The following is a 17,069-nucleotide window of genomic DNA, read 5'->3' as shown; positions in this document are numbered from 1 at the left end:
AGAAGTGGTACACTGTAAACCTCACAGTGTAGCAACAGGATTTAGTGGTCTGAGAGCAAACAAGTACTGACAAATATGTTAACTGGAAAGTGCATGATGTTGTAGGACCAGTTTTATCTTTGTATGAAAAGCACTGTGCTCAGATGGTTCAGGAGAGAGTATGCAAAATTCTATCAGTCCTAACATAAATGCTAGTCTGGCACTGTTACCTGACCATTTTTTTTTTAAAACCATCTACAATGGTATCATTCAGACAATATTCATCTGGAATGCTATCTCACTGAATGCATAAAATTCAACTTCCCATTGAATGACTAGGGATGGGGCAACATTGCAGGAGATATTAATTGATAGAGAAGTTTTAAACTGTCCCACCACTTATGCTCCATAGCAATTGCCTTTTACCTTTACATAATATCCTGAAAAATATGAATAGGTTGTATTGGAAAGAAACCAGGAATATTTCCCCTGTTACCCCCTGCACATAAAAAAACTCATTTGATATCCCTCTGAAACACTTACCCTAATAAATACATGATTCCAGGTTCGAAGATGGGCAGTAGAATTAAACATGTGCAAAAATGCATTGCTGATGATGTTGATAAGGACAGGAAAGCAGTTAGTTATTTCTGTGTGGCACATAAATGTGAACCTGTATTTCTGGACCAAGGCAAGAAGTCAGAATACAAGTGAAGAAAGTGATGGGAGAACAATAGTTCCAAAGAAGGAATGTAATTTACATAATTGCAAACTTATCTAATGAAAGGTATTTCATTTTCTTCTAATTTGGAAGAAAAAAGGCAAAAAATGTGGGTGCATCTTTTTCAGGTTAAGGTCTACTTTTGGCCTTTGAGCTGAGATCCTCATTTCCTCCCAGAGTATGTGGGATCATGACAAAGAAGTAGGCAGAACCAGGACAACATTAATAACAGTTAGTATGATTATTTCAGACATATTTTATACTTTTATCCTTATGGCATATTAAAAATTTCAGTTTAGCAGCTCATCAGGCCATGCACTGGGAACCATATATTGCAGACCTCTGACATATACAGTACATGTCTATGTTTTTAAGGTATACCCATCCATTAAAGCAGAATGCAACCATTTCACAGAAATTTCATTAGAAATTGACCTTTTAATAGAGTTTTAAATTATTTATTTAGAATGGAACCTGCTCTACCCAAAAGTCTGGATCATAAAAAAAGCACATTCTTAACAAAGTAAAATAAAAATTCATCATATTAAAATAATTGTTGTAATCTTCCCCATAATATCCTTTCTTTGCATCAACACAATGCTATTTGCATCCCCAGTTCCCTACTTGGAACAAAGTTCCAATGGAAATGCTGAATAATTCTATTTCTTCTGATGAGAAGCTACTGGCTTTTTAGCATGTCTTCCTAATAGCTGTTTTACTTACAAATATGCAAGCAAAGCAGAATAGAGGCAAATGCATTCCTTCAAAAAAACAATATATTTACATCGCTAGGAACTAATTTCCAGAGAGCATTTAGGAATAACACTGATCCCCAGTCTCAGTTGCAATCTACTTAGAAATATTCTTTGTCAAATTCAGATGGCAAATCTGTCTTCAAATTATTTGCATTCTTCCTTGAAGATGTTATCTTTGATATTAAATTCCAAAGAGATTTCCATCCATCAAGATTTAACACTTTACTATTCTGCAAAGGACTAAATTATAACATAGCAGCAGAGTTCTGAGCATATGCTAGATTTATGCCATGGGGTATTTTGAAGGGCTGTAACTATTTTTCCCCTCTTGGAGCCATTCTCATTCAGATTTAGTAACAGGGACAGTCTTTTGCTTTTTAAATTATGATCTCTATAGGACACATAAGTATTATCACCAACATTGTGTTTTGCTTTGGAGCTTTATCATCAAGGAGTAAAAAAAACCCAAAATTGAACACTGTCAAGGAAGGATTTCAAATCCCTCTTCAAAGAAGAAAGATGTGATGAAGAAAAGCTGAAGATATGCAACATTTGGCTACTTTGGTTATTCTGTCCAGAAGATGATCTGGCCCTATATATGCTACACTCCTGAGAACTGGGGCCCATTTGAGATTATAGACAAAGAGTGGTCTATTTTCTTTTCTTTTACTATGACTCCACTAAAATACTACATTGTCTTCTTGAAGAGAAGTTATCGTCTCTTCAGACACGTCTTATTATATTCCTTGGTTCAGTCTCAAAAAGGAGGAAAAGAACTTATTGTTACCTTGTCTTCAAGGTCTACTCTTATGGCCCCATTGTGAACTAGCTGGTCACTGACATTGTTACCAGAGATAACATCCATCAGGATGTTCTGACTCTTCAGTGCCTTGATGAAATTGTCAATGTTTCCACCTGGAAAAGAGAAAAAAAAAATGAAGACAAAATGTATGTGCAGGGTATTTACTTTCCAAACAAAGAAGAAAGAACCCAAAGAATAAACAATACAGAATTTAAATCAAATTACGTCTGTAGCTGTATAGATTAGGATGGGAAACCATGGCCTCCAAACATTGCTGAATGAAATTTCTCAGCCATTTCAGCCAGCATAATTCCCCTTAATGATGCTTTCAAGGGCTGTGTTATAGCTGAGAACAAAAGTTATAATTCTTACACACTGACTTTGAGGTAATATATTTCATCAGATATTGTCTCAAGGAACTTAGAAGTGCTGAGAGTGCCAACCATCATGAGAAGACCCACCACTATAGAAAGAGCAACTTTAAGAGAGGTTTTCTAGCTGTTATTCAGTTGGCTGTATTACTTAACGCAATATTTTATGAATAATATATGCTGGTTTCCAATGCTTTTAAGAATAAGAGATGTTGCACAATTTGCTGATTGAACTAACCCTCCATCACAGTATACCTGTTTCACTTTTTCTTTTTTTTTTACTTCCCTGTGTTTTGTAAACCACCACTAAGTGGAGAAACCTCCCAATCTGAAACCCAGAAATCTTGGTATTCATTCATTGTAGATATTCGACAAGCAGCTGAATTCTAAATTGCTAAAACATGATTAAACCTATGTTGAATCAAAGCGTGTTCCAGGTGAAATTCCTTTTGCAGGGAGGGAATCTCCCATTAGATTTATTGTATAGTGCCTGGGCTAACTTTGTGCTAGTATTTCAGGTGTCTTCTATTTTAGATGAAGTTTCCATGTGCAACTCAATTTCTCCTTCACCCAATTCCTTCTCTGTCTTTTTTCCTTTTGCCTCTTCTCCTGGTAGAAGGGGATGGGGTTTCTCAGCAGAAACCACTTAAGTTTCATCCCAATTTCCTCCAATCAGATCATTTTAAAATAAGTTGGTGTCCAAAGTTCTTAAAGCTGGTATTATTTAGCAATACATTGCTAATAAGAGTTGGTTTAGGCAAGAATTCTGCCACATCTTTCTCCTGCATTCTGAAGCTAGATATAAATAATCAGTAAGACACATACTGTCTCACAACTCTGTGACCTTATTCTTCAGCAGATTTATGGTACAGCTCATGGCCAAGGGAGAACTCTCAAGCCAATTTAGGAGCCAACAGAATTAATCTGCACTAGGAATATCATATAACTATCTGAATGTTAAGAAATGCAATGTCTCAAAATTCTGTTTTGCATTCTTACCTGTATTATTAAGGATCAGAAGTCCTGATGTCCCCATGAAAAACTGCTTCCCTGGCTCAAAATAAAGCCCAGGGTGCATCTCTTCGTATTGAAGACTCAACCAAACACCATAGTTGGTAAAATAAATGATATAAGGTGCTAATATAGCTCCAGAAAGAAGTAACCTAGGATGAAGAGATACTGATTAAGCAAAGAAGAAAGGTGATGCCTGACCAGTTCTATTCTATTACATTTATAAAATTAGGCACAATAGAGCAGAAGCATTTGATAATTAATGAATTTTACTGATTATCAAATTTCTTGAAGGGTGGGGAGAGCAACTTCAGTCTTCCATACAGACTCCTATCTATATCAAGGTTTTAAACTGTTTGTAAGAAGCAAAGTAACTTTATGGAAGTGGAAAGGAAAGCAGATGTTTCCCACTTGTTGAGATCTCCCTTTGTACCCTGTATATAGTATTGTTTAGGAAACAGTAAATTACTTCTAAAAGATACTTTGGTCAGGCCCATTCACACTGGTCTCCTGGGGAAACACACTGAATGAATATTCTACTTCTAACTAGGTTTCTATTTAATAAATATTATATTTTCAAAATCTCAGAATAGTATTATCTACCCAGAGCTATTATGGCATTTCTGTGGTTTTGTAGTTATTTTATATTAACAAAACAGGTAAAGTGATAGTCTTCCAAATTTAAAAAAATGAGAAACCACCAACACATGGCATGGACAGGAATCAAACTGTTGTCATAGAAAGATTGAATGATTAAACTATTGACATTTCTGATTTGGTAGAACTGAATGATCTTGTCCCATTCCTACCTGCTGGTTTGCTTTAAAGGATTTCCTTCCATGGCAAGCAAGGAGGAGCAATTTAAGTATGCCAGCTTCAGGGCTGGGGTAGAATAAGCACTTGTGTGACAAGGGGCTGAGGTAGCTGGAGTCACTGAATTAATGCCTCCTGTCTGAGGTCATTGCTCTCTTTCCAACGTTGGAGGGAGACATTTGAAACATCATTATGCTCTCTTGGACCTTGTTCCTAGAGCTGTAGGTTTGCAACTTTAACGTGTTACTAAAATCTATTTTTTCTTTAGTTTATTCAAGATTAAGGGAGGCAAATTTACCCTATGATCACAGCATATGATCTAGTTTCCATACACCTGTATGCTCTACATGCATTAAATATAAAATTAATAAATCATTAAAAAAAAGATACTCACAGGGCTGCCCAGAGCTTGCTCTGCCTCTTGAGATTTAGAAAGTGCATTCTTGCAACAGCACAAACTTGTTGTCTCCAGAGCTCTGTGCCTTTCATTGTCACCTTTCCGGTATCTGAGAGCAACAGCTGATCCTGTTCCATTTCTTCCTTTTCTGTCGCTTCCTCTCCATGAAGAATTCCATAATCTAAAACCATTTTGAAAGTCAAATCCATATCCTTATTTCAGCTGAAGAAAAATCTTCTTGTTTATCAATGTTTGCCCTTTCCTCTTCTTAAGCCTATTCTTCTTGTTGGCTACAACCCCTGCTATTGAAAGATCACTCTAGCACCTTCCCTTGGGTCTTCAGAAATGGAAGAAGAAAACAATGAAAGTCTCACAGTACACTCTACCCACTCCCATAGTTATCACTCCAAACACACATTTTTCCCAGCAGGAAGACTAAAAATAGTACAATATTCAAAACAGTTCTTTACCTTCTTCCTTCATGTTTTCATTTCCCTCTAGCTTCAAGAAGACATCTTCTAGAGTTGTCATGGTTACTCCATAATTAATAACTCCTAGGTCTGTCTGATGATCCATATCACTGAACAAGCCTACATGTTGGGGGGGGGGGGTGGAGGGGGAAACACATACCAAACTGATACGTCCTTTTAACTTAAAAGAAGGATTCAAATACCCATCAGAATTTTGTGTAATTTCATCTGATTGAAAGAAACTGAAATTTTAGGTGAAGCTTTTCTTAATGTTTGCTTTTAACTTTTTACCTTGCCAGCCTATAACAGACCAACTATAGTCCAATTTATCTACATGTTGAGAAGGTTAATCAGTATATCCAAAGTAACACCATCTCAGAAACATAAAAATAATCAATCCAATGAAGGCAAAGTTCATTTTAGAACTTTGCTTTACTTTGCTCTCACTACAGAATCATTACTGCCCACTTCCCTGTGCAAAGATTGCAGATTTTTTTTAAAAAAAATACTGTTTATTCTTTATGTTTCTTTAAGATAGCTGCTGTTTGTAAACCGATATATAGTTCTGTATCTTGAAAGACTGGAAATAATTACAAAGGAGTGGTTTTGCACAGGACAGAAAGAGGAATGAAAAATATACAGAAAGTTTTTAATTTACCAAATTAAAAACAGTATTATGTGATTATCTAAAAAGCAGCATACTTTAACAAGAGATATGCTGGTTAATTTAGCACAGAAACAGATTCCATCAAGGGATTGTGAAAATGGATATGAGATAATATTCTGGCATTTTTAAAAGAAAAGCCGTTGAAATCATTATATTACTTAAGATATTCATTGTCCCCAAAGCAAATTTATATTATTGGATGACTAAAAAACAGTAGTTGGAAAGTACTGTATGTATTAATTTAAGCTCAACCTGGTGTGGAATACATTTGATTCTCTTTGAGAATTCAGTTCAACTCATTTTATTTTTCTATTGCTTTCTTAGACTGTTAGGGAACCTATCATTATCATTATTTTAGAGTATATGTGATATAAATATATACTATGTTATCTTAATTCTCTAATAATGAAATAAAATATTATACTCTGTAACTAAAGTATACATTGGTAAAAGAGCAAAAATATACTTTTTATACCTCAAGAATTACTTTGAAATACATTCTAAATGTTGAATTCACAAGATATTATCGACTAAAGCTATGGTTTACTTACAACAAATTTGGATTGGAATATGGGTGAAGATCTTCTATTTTTATAGATCTTGTTAATTAATGTTGGAATTGTGATCTCTTTATTTTGCTGTTATTTAATGATAATGGCTTTTGTCTGTGAACGATGTTTCTTGGGCACTCTTTATTATGTAACAGTTGATTAAATTACTTGGTTCTCCATTTTCATATGATTGATCATATGAAATTTAATTATAAACTTGATTTTTTAAATGGTTTTTACTGTGTTTTAATCTATATGTTGCTCAAAGGACCAAACATAGGATAATACAAAGATTTCATCTGATTTGGTAGGAGAGTAATATTAAACAACAAATTAACTCCCTCTGTTGTCCAGGAAAGCATGGATCATGTGACCTCAACTGTTTGGGCTCTTTTGGGAAACAGCAATTAAATTTATTGTTATTTATACAACGTGATAATTACCTGAAAATGTATCCACGCTTTGTAAGGGCAGGGTATAGCTCAGCACATTTTCACGTTGTCCTGATTTTTTTGCAGCAGGGATGTAGTGTTTGACCAGTGAAGATATTCTCTCAGAGTCACAAAACTCATTGGTATGCATCCTATTCATATTAAACAACAATTTAGGCCAAGAACAATTTCCAACTCATTTATTCAGGATATTCAATGAATCCTTCCACTGGAAAACCAGATTTCAGGCTTCCTAAACTTCCGTAAAGCAACTTAATGCTGGTACTGGAACTGACTTGCTATAATTAAATCAATTTTTAAATAAAATAGCTAGGATATATCCTAGCTCACAATGGCCTTACTAATGCAACATAGCATCCTTCATTCATATTTAACTAAAAAAATATAAATGAAAATCTTTTATCTCCTTGCAAATGCACCTTTAAAACAAATTTGATTGGGGTATATGTGTTAAGAACTTCCTCAAAACATTCCCAAATTGGGAAATATGAAAGCAGACCATTAAACAAGTTTTAATCATTTCATCTTGAAGGCCTGTCAAAGTATATTTATCTTGGAATTCACAAATACTGGATTCTTAAAAGAACTTTAAATAATGAGTCATATTCTTGCATTCATTTTATAAGAAGAATAACCCTGCTGGATCAAGACATTTTAGTCCAGTGTTTTGTTTCCTACAGTAGCTGATCAGGGGCTTCGGGGGGGCCTGTAAGCAGTAGATGGAGCGTCAAACATTGTTTCCCTCCCAATGATATTTGGAGGCAACATTGAATGTTCAAAATCAATAGCTCTTAGTAGAACTTTACTCCATGCATTCATCCATACTCTTTTGTAAAGCCATCCAAATTAAGGGTAATTACTATATGTTGTGGTAATTAATTCCACAGGTTAATGGTGCACTATGTGAATAAGTGATTTTTAAAAATCTGTTCTAAAACTCCTTCCACTCACTTTCAGTCCAAGTGTTTTTGAATGGAGCAAACTTTTCCCTTTTGACTTCCCCTGTGGGATCCATAATGTTATATCCCTGAGTTGCCTTTTTCCAACTCAGAGTACTTTACATTGTAGCGAAATCTTGTAAGGAAGTTCAACACACACACACACACACACACCACAATTCAGGTTGCCCTCTTCTGAGCTTTTTCCAGCTCTATTATATGGCTTTTCAAATGTGATGACCTGACTCTATATAGTATTCCAGGTGCAGACATAACTGTTTGGTCTGGCACATCTAGTCTGTCTGATGGCGCAATGCCAACATCAATTGGCATGGCTGAACAAGTAGATGTTTGGTCTGTTATTCTAGAATAGTCTTAGTTTACAGAGCCTAAGAATTCAGATTTTCTGACTTAATTCCAAGGAAAGCCAGTGGTTAAGTTGTTGAACAGGATCTGATAGATCTAGGTCTGAGTCCTCCTTGAGTCTTGGAAACTTACTAGATGACTTCAGGCCAGTCACCGTGAAAACATGAAAGAAGGAGTGCTCTGTATGCCACTTTGAGCTCCTGAAGGAAAGATGGGCTATAAAGCTATCAAATAAATAAACAAAACAATTTTGTGTCTCAATCAAATTGAGCAACTCTGTTTTGAATTCTTGCCTTTGTGAGGCCCTTCTGTGCATTTCTACACATTTTCAATTTATACGGTTAGCAGGAACCCCAAACTCCCTCTTCTAGTACGCTTCTCTGTGTCTCTCTTTCCTAACATTCGAGCAGACAGTGAGGATTTCCAACAACCTTTAAATATATTTATTATTTCGCTATGTTTATTTTTTATATGATTCTACACTGGGTAGTTTTTTAAAACTTTTTATTTGTTGTCTTTTTAAATGTTACTATTCTCCATTACTGAGATTTGTTTTTGTAATTATTAACTGAGATTTATTTAGCTGAATTGCCTTGTGTGTCTGTTTCAAAATGGAAAAGCAAGATGTAAACCTGCAATGAACAAATGCAAAACTGAAAGAATGGATTTAAAATCCCAGCATAGAATTAATATTAAGCTTTTCAAATAGATAGATAGATAGATAGATAGATAGATAGATAGATAGATAGATAGATAGATAAATAAATAAATGCATAATATTGACATATTACTGTACAAGTACCTTAAATGATAGCCAATGCCCCATTTTTTCTTCAAGAACAGAGATGAACCAACACACTGCAGCCTGCCATGTGAAATAATAGCTTTCCGGTCTAGAGAAAGAGCAAACAATATTTTTTTAGTTTATCTCATTCAGTAGTACAAAGTTTTCTTTGCCAAATTCAAACTATTAAACATATAGTTATTGGAAAATTAGTAGGGTCAATGCAGAAAAAAATCAATTTCACTGGTTTGGTATAAAATATTCATAGATAAAGGCATATGAATTAGATCTAATTCTTACTGACATAGAAGAGGAGCAAATTCAAAGTAAAATAGACAAGCTAGCATGCAAGTCTGATCCTTTAAGGTAGGATGAGCCAACAGTGGCTAGAATGGTAACTTTACATAGCCCACATTCAATTTTTTTTATTAAGGATTTCAATGAGGTGATAGAGGGAATACTTTTTAAATTTGTAGATGAAATAAAATTGGGTGTGCTAGCCCATATCCTAGAATCTTAGAATTACAAATTTGGAAGGGACCACAAGATCCCTTCCAAATCTAATCAAACTCATTGCAATGTACAGGAAAACTAATTACACCATCCATGAGAAATGGCTGTTCAGCCACCTCTCAAAAACCTCCAGAGACAAAGAATCCACAACCTCCCACTCTGGCACAGTTCCTCCCATCAGGAGATGAAATAAAATTCAAAATGAGAATGGTTGGCTGGAGAAATAGGCTGAAAGTAACAGCATGACATTTAATAGAGACTAGTTCTTCACTGGAGAAAAAATCAAATGCACAGATACAGGATGGGGATATTTAGTAATTGTAGTTGTGAAAAAGATGTTGGTAGTGGTACAAGGCAGTGTGGTGATGCTGCTGCAAAAGAGGCATATACAATTTTAGGCTGCATTAACAGAAGTCTAACTGAAGAGAATATGTGAAGTTCAGGGTTGAACTGTGGAGTCCTTGGGTTTTCTGAGCTTGGTTGCTTTCTTGAAAATGTTTCATTATCCAGCTAGGTAACATCTTCAGCACTGAAGATGTTACCTAGCCGGGTAATGAAATGTTTGCAAGAAAACAACCAAGCTCAGAGAACCCCCAAGGATCCCACAGAAGTCTAATTTCCAAATCATAGGAAATAGAACCACTTTATTCTACTTCGGTCAGATTCCACTTTAAGTACTGTGTCGCAGTCTGGGCACCATACTTTAAGGAATCATAGAAATTGGAACAGGTTCAGAGGTAATGAGGAGAGCAAACAGAATTTATAAAATAGATTAAAGGAGATTGGATATATGTAGGCTTAAAAAAAACCTGAGTTGGGAAATATGATCTCTTGCTCCAGATTGCAGGATATGGAACAATGGCTATATCTTACAGGAGGGTAGAACGTTACAAAAACTTCCTATCACAGCATTTTCACAATGGAACCAAATACCAAAAGAGCTGGTTTCCCCTTCATTGGATGTGCTCAAGTTAGGGTTTGTCAGCTATCTGGGAATTTTTGATATGTATTTCTGCACTGAGGGGGTTGTACTCAGTGGCCTAACTCATGATCCTACTCTGATGTGATATGATAAGCTTACTCAGTGGCTTTAGCCTGATTGCAATGTATCTAAACCTTGTCAATCCTACAGGGTTGTACTTAAAATGTACTTTTGGAAGAAAGTTAGAATGCAATTGTGTAAAAATATATACAATTTGTTGATTATACTCTGAAAGATACAAATCTTGGTTTTTCAAGGAATCTTGGAAAGAAACATCTTAGGCATTGTCCTTTAGCTTTTTCTAAAGGAATTCAGTTGCAGGACAGAACAATTGATTTACAAGGAACAAAGAAAGGAAGTAACAAATGATGGATCTAAAAAGCCCCTGGAAGTGAAAGGTGAGTAAGAGGTTCAGTGGGCATAGCAGGGAAGAGATGAACAGCTGTAATGCATGAAAATCCTGAAGTTGGCAGGAGAAGCAGAGAGATTTCAAAATACCTAAGTCTGATTCTGAATTCTAGGAATAACAACTGACTCAGTGATATATGTGACTGAATTTAAGAAGTTACGTGGATCAGCTGAATTAGTGCAGTTCAGTAGAAGACCTTTCTGATAGGTAGGAACAGAAAGAGAAAGGATGGTATTTGAAGAAATAAAATTACGATATGTATCTATTTCTATACTTTCTCTTTGTTCCTACATTCTAATCTGCTTCACTATAAGGAGGTCTACTCACCAGAAAAGATATCAGCTTCATCCACAAACTGGGTAGCGAACAAAATGACTCGATCTGCTTTGCGTTCATTCAGGAAAGCCCACACTTGGTGTCTAGAATACGGATCCAATCCAGCAGTTGGCTCATCTAATAATAATACCTACAGGTAGGCATTTGATTGCATATCTTAATTTAACACATTAAAAATTAGCACATGGCATTCATTATTGACATCCAGTTTCTCTTTATGAGGACACAAGAATATTGCAAAAATATGTGGTTTTTGAAATAACATTTAGAAGATTTTATTTTATTTTTACAATAGAAAATAATTTCATTAAAATGTAAACATTTCACTTAACATGCAAAAGTCAAGAAAGTATTAGGAAAAGTGTTGAAAAGCTAAAGCTGAAAGAAAGGGAAACCATAGCAAAATTAGGGATTTCCAAGATTACTATCTGTGCAGGTCATCAGTAAGAAGGAAAACTTTGCGTTCATCAAAAGAAGCATACTTAATGGAGTATGTGCAATGGGCCTTTTTGCCTAATAGTGGGTTTACCTGTGGTTCTCCTAAAAATGTAATCCCAAGAGATAATTTTCGTTTTTGTCCACCACTTAAATGATTAGCTTGGGTGTTTTGGATGGCCTCGATGTCCAAGAGGGTCAACAATTTTTCAACCTATAAAAAACATAAGTTGCAATTATAGACCCTTAAATATTTTGGACTTCTTACCTAGATGTTCAGTCTCTTGATTGAATGCAAGTTAAAATACAGGCAGTCCATATATTTTATATACTTAATTTTAATGTATGTTTGGATCTTACTTATGCTGCTACTCCTCTTTGAAACATTTCAAAATTTTGTTCCCCCCTTAGCTAGGATGTTTTCAACTGTCTTGATCTCCAAAACAGTAAGTAATTTTTCATTGTAAAAAATGTACAGACACAAATGTCAAACACTGAAAGCTGAATCTTTTGTACTTATTCAGATGTTCAACCTCTTGGCTAAATGAAAGCTAGTGTTCAGGCAGACTATATACCTCAATTTTATACAGCTATAACTTGCTCACTCTTTTTCTGAAGAATCCAAATGATATTGCTACCAAATTATTGCACTCCAGTGTTTTCTTGGCTTTTTTCCCATGGTTTAAAGATCAACTTTGGCTTATTCCTCTGATTTTCATTGCTGTTTATGTGGCAGTCTTCCTATGGGCTGGCTAACAAAACCTGATCCATCTGGCAGAGGAATGGTTTAAAACAGGGCTTTTCAAATAGTGCTTTGTGGAGCCCTGGGGCCGTAAATAAAATAAATATTTTTAAAAAACATTCATCAAGAGGAACATGCTCCAGTGAGAATGCATGGGAAAATCAGATGAATATTGTGGTTTAGAGAGAACATGGAAGAATGAGATGGAAAGCGTAATGCACACAGACCTGGGTAAGGCAGAAAAATAATGGGGGCAGTGGCGGTTCCTTTCCATTCCTGCTATATTCCGGGTAAAACCCTCTACAAAAAACATAGCAAGAGTTCTCCTTTCCAGAAAATACACCATGGTGCCTTGGCAAGAGCAACTCTTACACAAGCAATATGGTTTTGACCTCAACTGCATAGTTCAACAGTGCTAATGAGTTTATTGCTGATGTCCAAGAGGACTGGAAAAGGAGTAATTTGCTCAGAAAAGTAGCACATTTGGAAAGTCATGTATGGATGAGGAAACTTTAGGGAGCATGATAAGGAGCAGTTTCATTCCTCTGATCAAATCTGTAGAAATTAGTGTGTACACTACCTCTATTATTGAATACATGAATTTCAATTCAGTTCTATTAGGCCCCAAATATTTCTACAGGTAAAAGACATGGGAGTATTATTTTTTCAAAACACTATAAGGAGATTCCTCCTAAGAGAATGTGGCTCTGTTATCTCAAACTATGTTCTGGAGCTTTGGATCCATCCCAATGTTGTTTAGCCAGTTTCTGCATAATTTAATATTTAAAATTAATATATTTAAATATATGAATGCATAATATGTTTAAACTCATATATACTGACAATATAATGACTCGTACAGGGTAGATATGACAGCCAGCAAAATGGTTTTAAAAAGTGAGCAGTTAAGCTGGTATCAACACTTTTGTCCCACTCATTCCAAAGGATAACTAATGTTTTCTAGAATGGACTGGCTAAATATAAATGCAGTCAGAGGAGAATAGCGTTAGCAGATCTGAAGGATCTTTGTAATACAAATCTGTGCAATACAACGTAATATAACAATACATTATTACCTCATTTTCTACAGCATTGGATGGTATCCCTTTTATTTTAGCAAATGTCTTTAAGTTTTCTTTCACTGTTAAAAATTCAAACTGAATATTGGATTGTGGACATATAGCACTTATTTCCCAAATCTTTTCCATGTGTTCCTTTTCAGATACATTGTACTTGAATATGGATGCAGAACCTGTAAGCATTAACAAAAAGATTGCACAGTTAATTTTCCAATTAAATAGGCTGATATTATTTTAGGGTATGATGAATTAAAGGCACCTTGTGACAAATGAGCTTTTCTGTTCTTGATCCAATCCATTATAATGTATACTGTCCATGACTGTCCTCAGGCTAGTTTTAACTTTAGTCTAAAGGAAGTTGTACTCCCCCCAATAGAGCTGGTCTGCACTGCAGTCTGAGAGCTCTCCAGGAGACCATGGACAGGGAAAACTTTATCCGGCTTCACCGCTGCACTGGTGAAGCCATTCCTGAAGAAGGATGTTCCAGTTTCAGTTACTCGTGCCTTCATCACCTGATACTTGGATGCTGTGCTTGGAGCTGCATTTAAAGAACTCTTTTTGGGGGGGAAGGGACTTCAAGTCAGCATTGACTCCTAGCAACTACCTGGACTGGTCCCTGCAGTCTTCTTGGCAAGATTTCGGAAGTGGTTTGCCATTGCCTTCCTCTTCCTAGGGCTGAGAGAATGACTGGGCCAAGGTCACCCAGCTGGCTTTGGACCTAAGGCAGGACTAGAACTCCCAGTCTCCCAGTTTCAAGCCTAGAGCCGTAACCATTACACTAAACTGTCTCTCCTTTAAAGACTACCTGGAAAAAAATAGCTAAACATTCTTTCAAAGAAACCTTAATATAAATCTGCATGTTGAAATATCATGTATCAATTTAACATTTCATGTCAGTACTAAAATAATATTTTACTAGGATTATTATACAATAACTTATAACCAATGTTGCTCAAATTATAAATTATAAACTGATATAAAGAAATTGCAATAATTACTGCCTGACCTATGAAGTTTAACAAATCTAGCAAATCATAACAAAATTACAATCTTACATTAAAGAAAATCCAAACTTTGGATGTGGCACAAACCCATTTGCAAGGTTATAATCCAACAATGGTTTCCACATTGTGCTAAATTTAGTGCCACATTTGTTTTTTAGATATGAAGTTAACATTTTAGCTAATTTTAATTTTTACCTATTTCTGCTTTTTTAATATTTTTCTTCCTTTTTATTTGATTGCACTTGCAAAATTAATCAATTAATACTTAAAAAAAAAAAAAGGAAACAAATTCTTAAATCATGCAATCTTGCCATCCAGAATCTATTGGAGTTGGCAGCTAATAAATTTGAATAAATAAAAATAAATTCATATACGTACATGTACATATCTAAACAAGAAATATCTGGAAACTAGAATTGGTCCAAGCTGCAGCTGCCCATCTGATAACTGTCTATCCCTGGTTTAGAAGTGTAACAGTGTAACACTAATATTACAGATGCTACATTAGTTGCCCAAAGTTTTCGGGTATAATTCAAGGTGCTGGTATTACCTACAGAGTCCTCTCAGGGCAATCTTCTCCATGGAAAGTGTAATGGTATGTGGGAATGATCTTGGGAGACAGGTGGAAGAGCTGCAGACTAGACAACGGCCAGACAAGGAGCAGCTGAGTCCACAGAAGAAATGTGGACATGACAAACATCTCAGAAGGGACCCTCCCTAGTTTCTTGGACTGTAAAGGTGAGGGGGGAGAGATGGACTTTCAGACTTCCAAGATTCTGATAATGTAACCTTACAATAAAGATAGAACTACCTCACTAGGCTGGCAGAATGTCTTTGTACCTTGTGCATTCTACATGGGAACTCTCTGGACTCAAGAGCATGGAAATAAGCCTTTTCTATGGCTGTCCCAAACTTAAAATTCAGTCCCTCCTGATGTCAGGATTGCCTGCTCCCTGATATCTTTCAGAAAAAGATGAAAAACATTTTTTTAAATGTAGTGTGTGTTTCAGAGCATAAGTTTAATGTAATGGCTGGTATTTGGGAGTGGATCTTGTTTTGTCTATGGTGTCTTATAAGGGTTTTGTTATTGTGAGCTGACCAGAGTCAGTGAGTAGGATGGGATACAAGTGGTGCAACATAAATATATCAGTAAGGGTAATAGGAAAAGCAACAAGACTCCAGGTGCAATTCTAAGCATGTTTACTCAGAAATAAGTCTTCACAAAGTATATAGTTAAGCTGAAGAATTCAGTACTGTATGATGCAAAGGACGCCAACAACTTAGATGATTTTTAAATTGGATTTTACAACTTCATGGAAAATAAAATTATCAATTACTGTTAGTCGTAACAGTTTATATATGATACCTTGTGAAAGAACAACAGTAGAAAAGGGCTACTGTGGGCTTTCCTGAGGTATCTAATTGATTATTCTGGAAAACAGGAAATGGGACTAGACTGGATCATGATCTGATCCAACAGGGCTGCACTTTTTAAAACCTACTTTGCTATTGGGCTGGCAGTTGACTTCATTTTAAAGTTTTGATGCTTACCATCAGATGGTTTGGAAAGTCCACTGAGGATGTTTATCAATGTAGTTTTTCCAGCTCCACTATGACCAAGAATTGCAGTGATCTGACCTTCATAAATATCCAAGGACAAGCCTAATATAGAAAGAATTTATGTTCATTCTGTAAGTAAAATGATACGTTGAGACATCTGACAGAAGAAATCATGCTGGCCCTTTTGACATACAGCTATGACATTAGCCTGGCACCTTAGTTTAAGAATCCATATTGTTCTTGGCAAAGCAGCCAAGCCTGAGGGACTGTGAGGGACAAAAAAGAAACCATAAAAGAGTAAAAAAAAAAACTTCTTTAGATCATTGTGTCCTCCACTGATTTGTTTTAGGATATGTGGTTCCTCTACTGATTAGATTAAAGAGAACTGGTTCCAAGTAAATTATGGCCATTGAAATTTGTTTCCACACAATCAGGGAATCCAGGACCTACAAATTGGCAAGAAAAACAGCTGGATCCTAAAATATTTTGCAGTTGTATACAATGATCTTATTCTGTTAAGCAGTTCTAAAACCAAAAGTTTTCCTGAAACTTATTTTTACATCACAGGATGTTATTTCCTTTCTTCATCCATTCTAAGCACTTTGAGTTCATTGTTTTGTATTCTATGAGTAAACCACTGAGTTCTTCATATTTTTTATCCTGAATTTTATAATTGCTACTGATTGCAATGCCAGTTATTCTTTCTTTTTGCTGGTACTCATACAACAAGTCTCCCCCATTATTTCCTATCAAGGACATGGGAGGAAATTAGAAATCAAGTTTCCTTTCCCTTTCAACCAGTGATCAAAAAGCTGATGGAGTGTGTGGAGATGAAAGTGTAAAAGCCCTGGGGACAGGTCACAAAGATAACCTTTGAAAGTTGCTTAAATTTAATGCTTAAATTTAAAGGATCTCAGGAAGCTTTCCCCACA

General features: G+C 35.6%; 1 protein-coding gene across 2 annotated transcripts in view; it reads right to left on the bottom strand.

Annotated features, from left to right (window-relative positions):
* The window catches only part of LOC103058114 (ABC-type organic anion transporter ABCA8), a 72,063-nt gene that overhangs the window by 32,518 nt on the left and 22,476 nt on the right, over positions 1–17,069 (bottom strand). For both annotated transcript variants that reach the window (XM_025173388.2, XM_088138310.1), the window contains 11 exons: positions 16,129–16,239; positions 13,571–13,746; positions 11,847–11,966; positions 11,309–11,447; positions 9,096–9,186; positions 6,981–7,120; positions 5,320–5,439; positions 4,847–5,030; positions 3,628–3,791; positions 2,243–2,370; positions 523–660 (listed from right to left, as the gene is read on the bottom strand). In XM_025173388.2, the coding sequence (XP_025029156.1) occupies positions 523–660; positions 2,243–2,370; positions 3,628–3,791; positions 4,847–5,030; positions 5,320–5,439; positions 6,981–7,120; positions 9,096–9,186; positions 11,309–11,447; positions 11,847–11,966; positions 13,571–13,746; positions 16,129–16,239 (1,511 nt within the window). The remainder of the gene's footprint in view (positions 1–522; positions 661–2,242; positions 2,371–3,627; positions 3,792–4,846; positions 5,031–5,319; positions 5,440–6,980; positions 7,121–9,095; positions 9,187–11,308; positions 11,448–11,846; positions 11,967–13,570; positions 13,747–16,128; positions 16,240–17,069) is intronic.

Source organism: Python bivittatus, unplaced genomic scaffold (genome assembly GCF_059951505.1).
Source record: "Python bivittatus isolate LINGU-HERP-01145 unplaced genomic scaffold, Pbiv_v1 ctg000220_np1212, whole genome shotgun sequence".
In the NCBI taxonomy this organism is placed as follows: Eukaryota; Metazoa; Chordata; class Lepidosauria; order Squamata; family Pythonidae; genus Python; species Python bivittatus.
The sequence above is the reverse complement of the archived record's forward strand: the minus strand, read 5'-3'. Positions and strand labels throughout refer to the sequence as shown.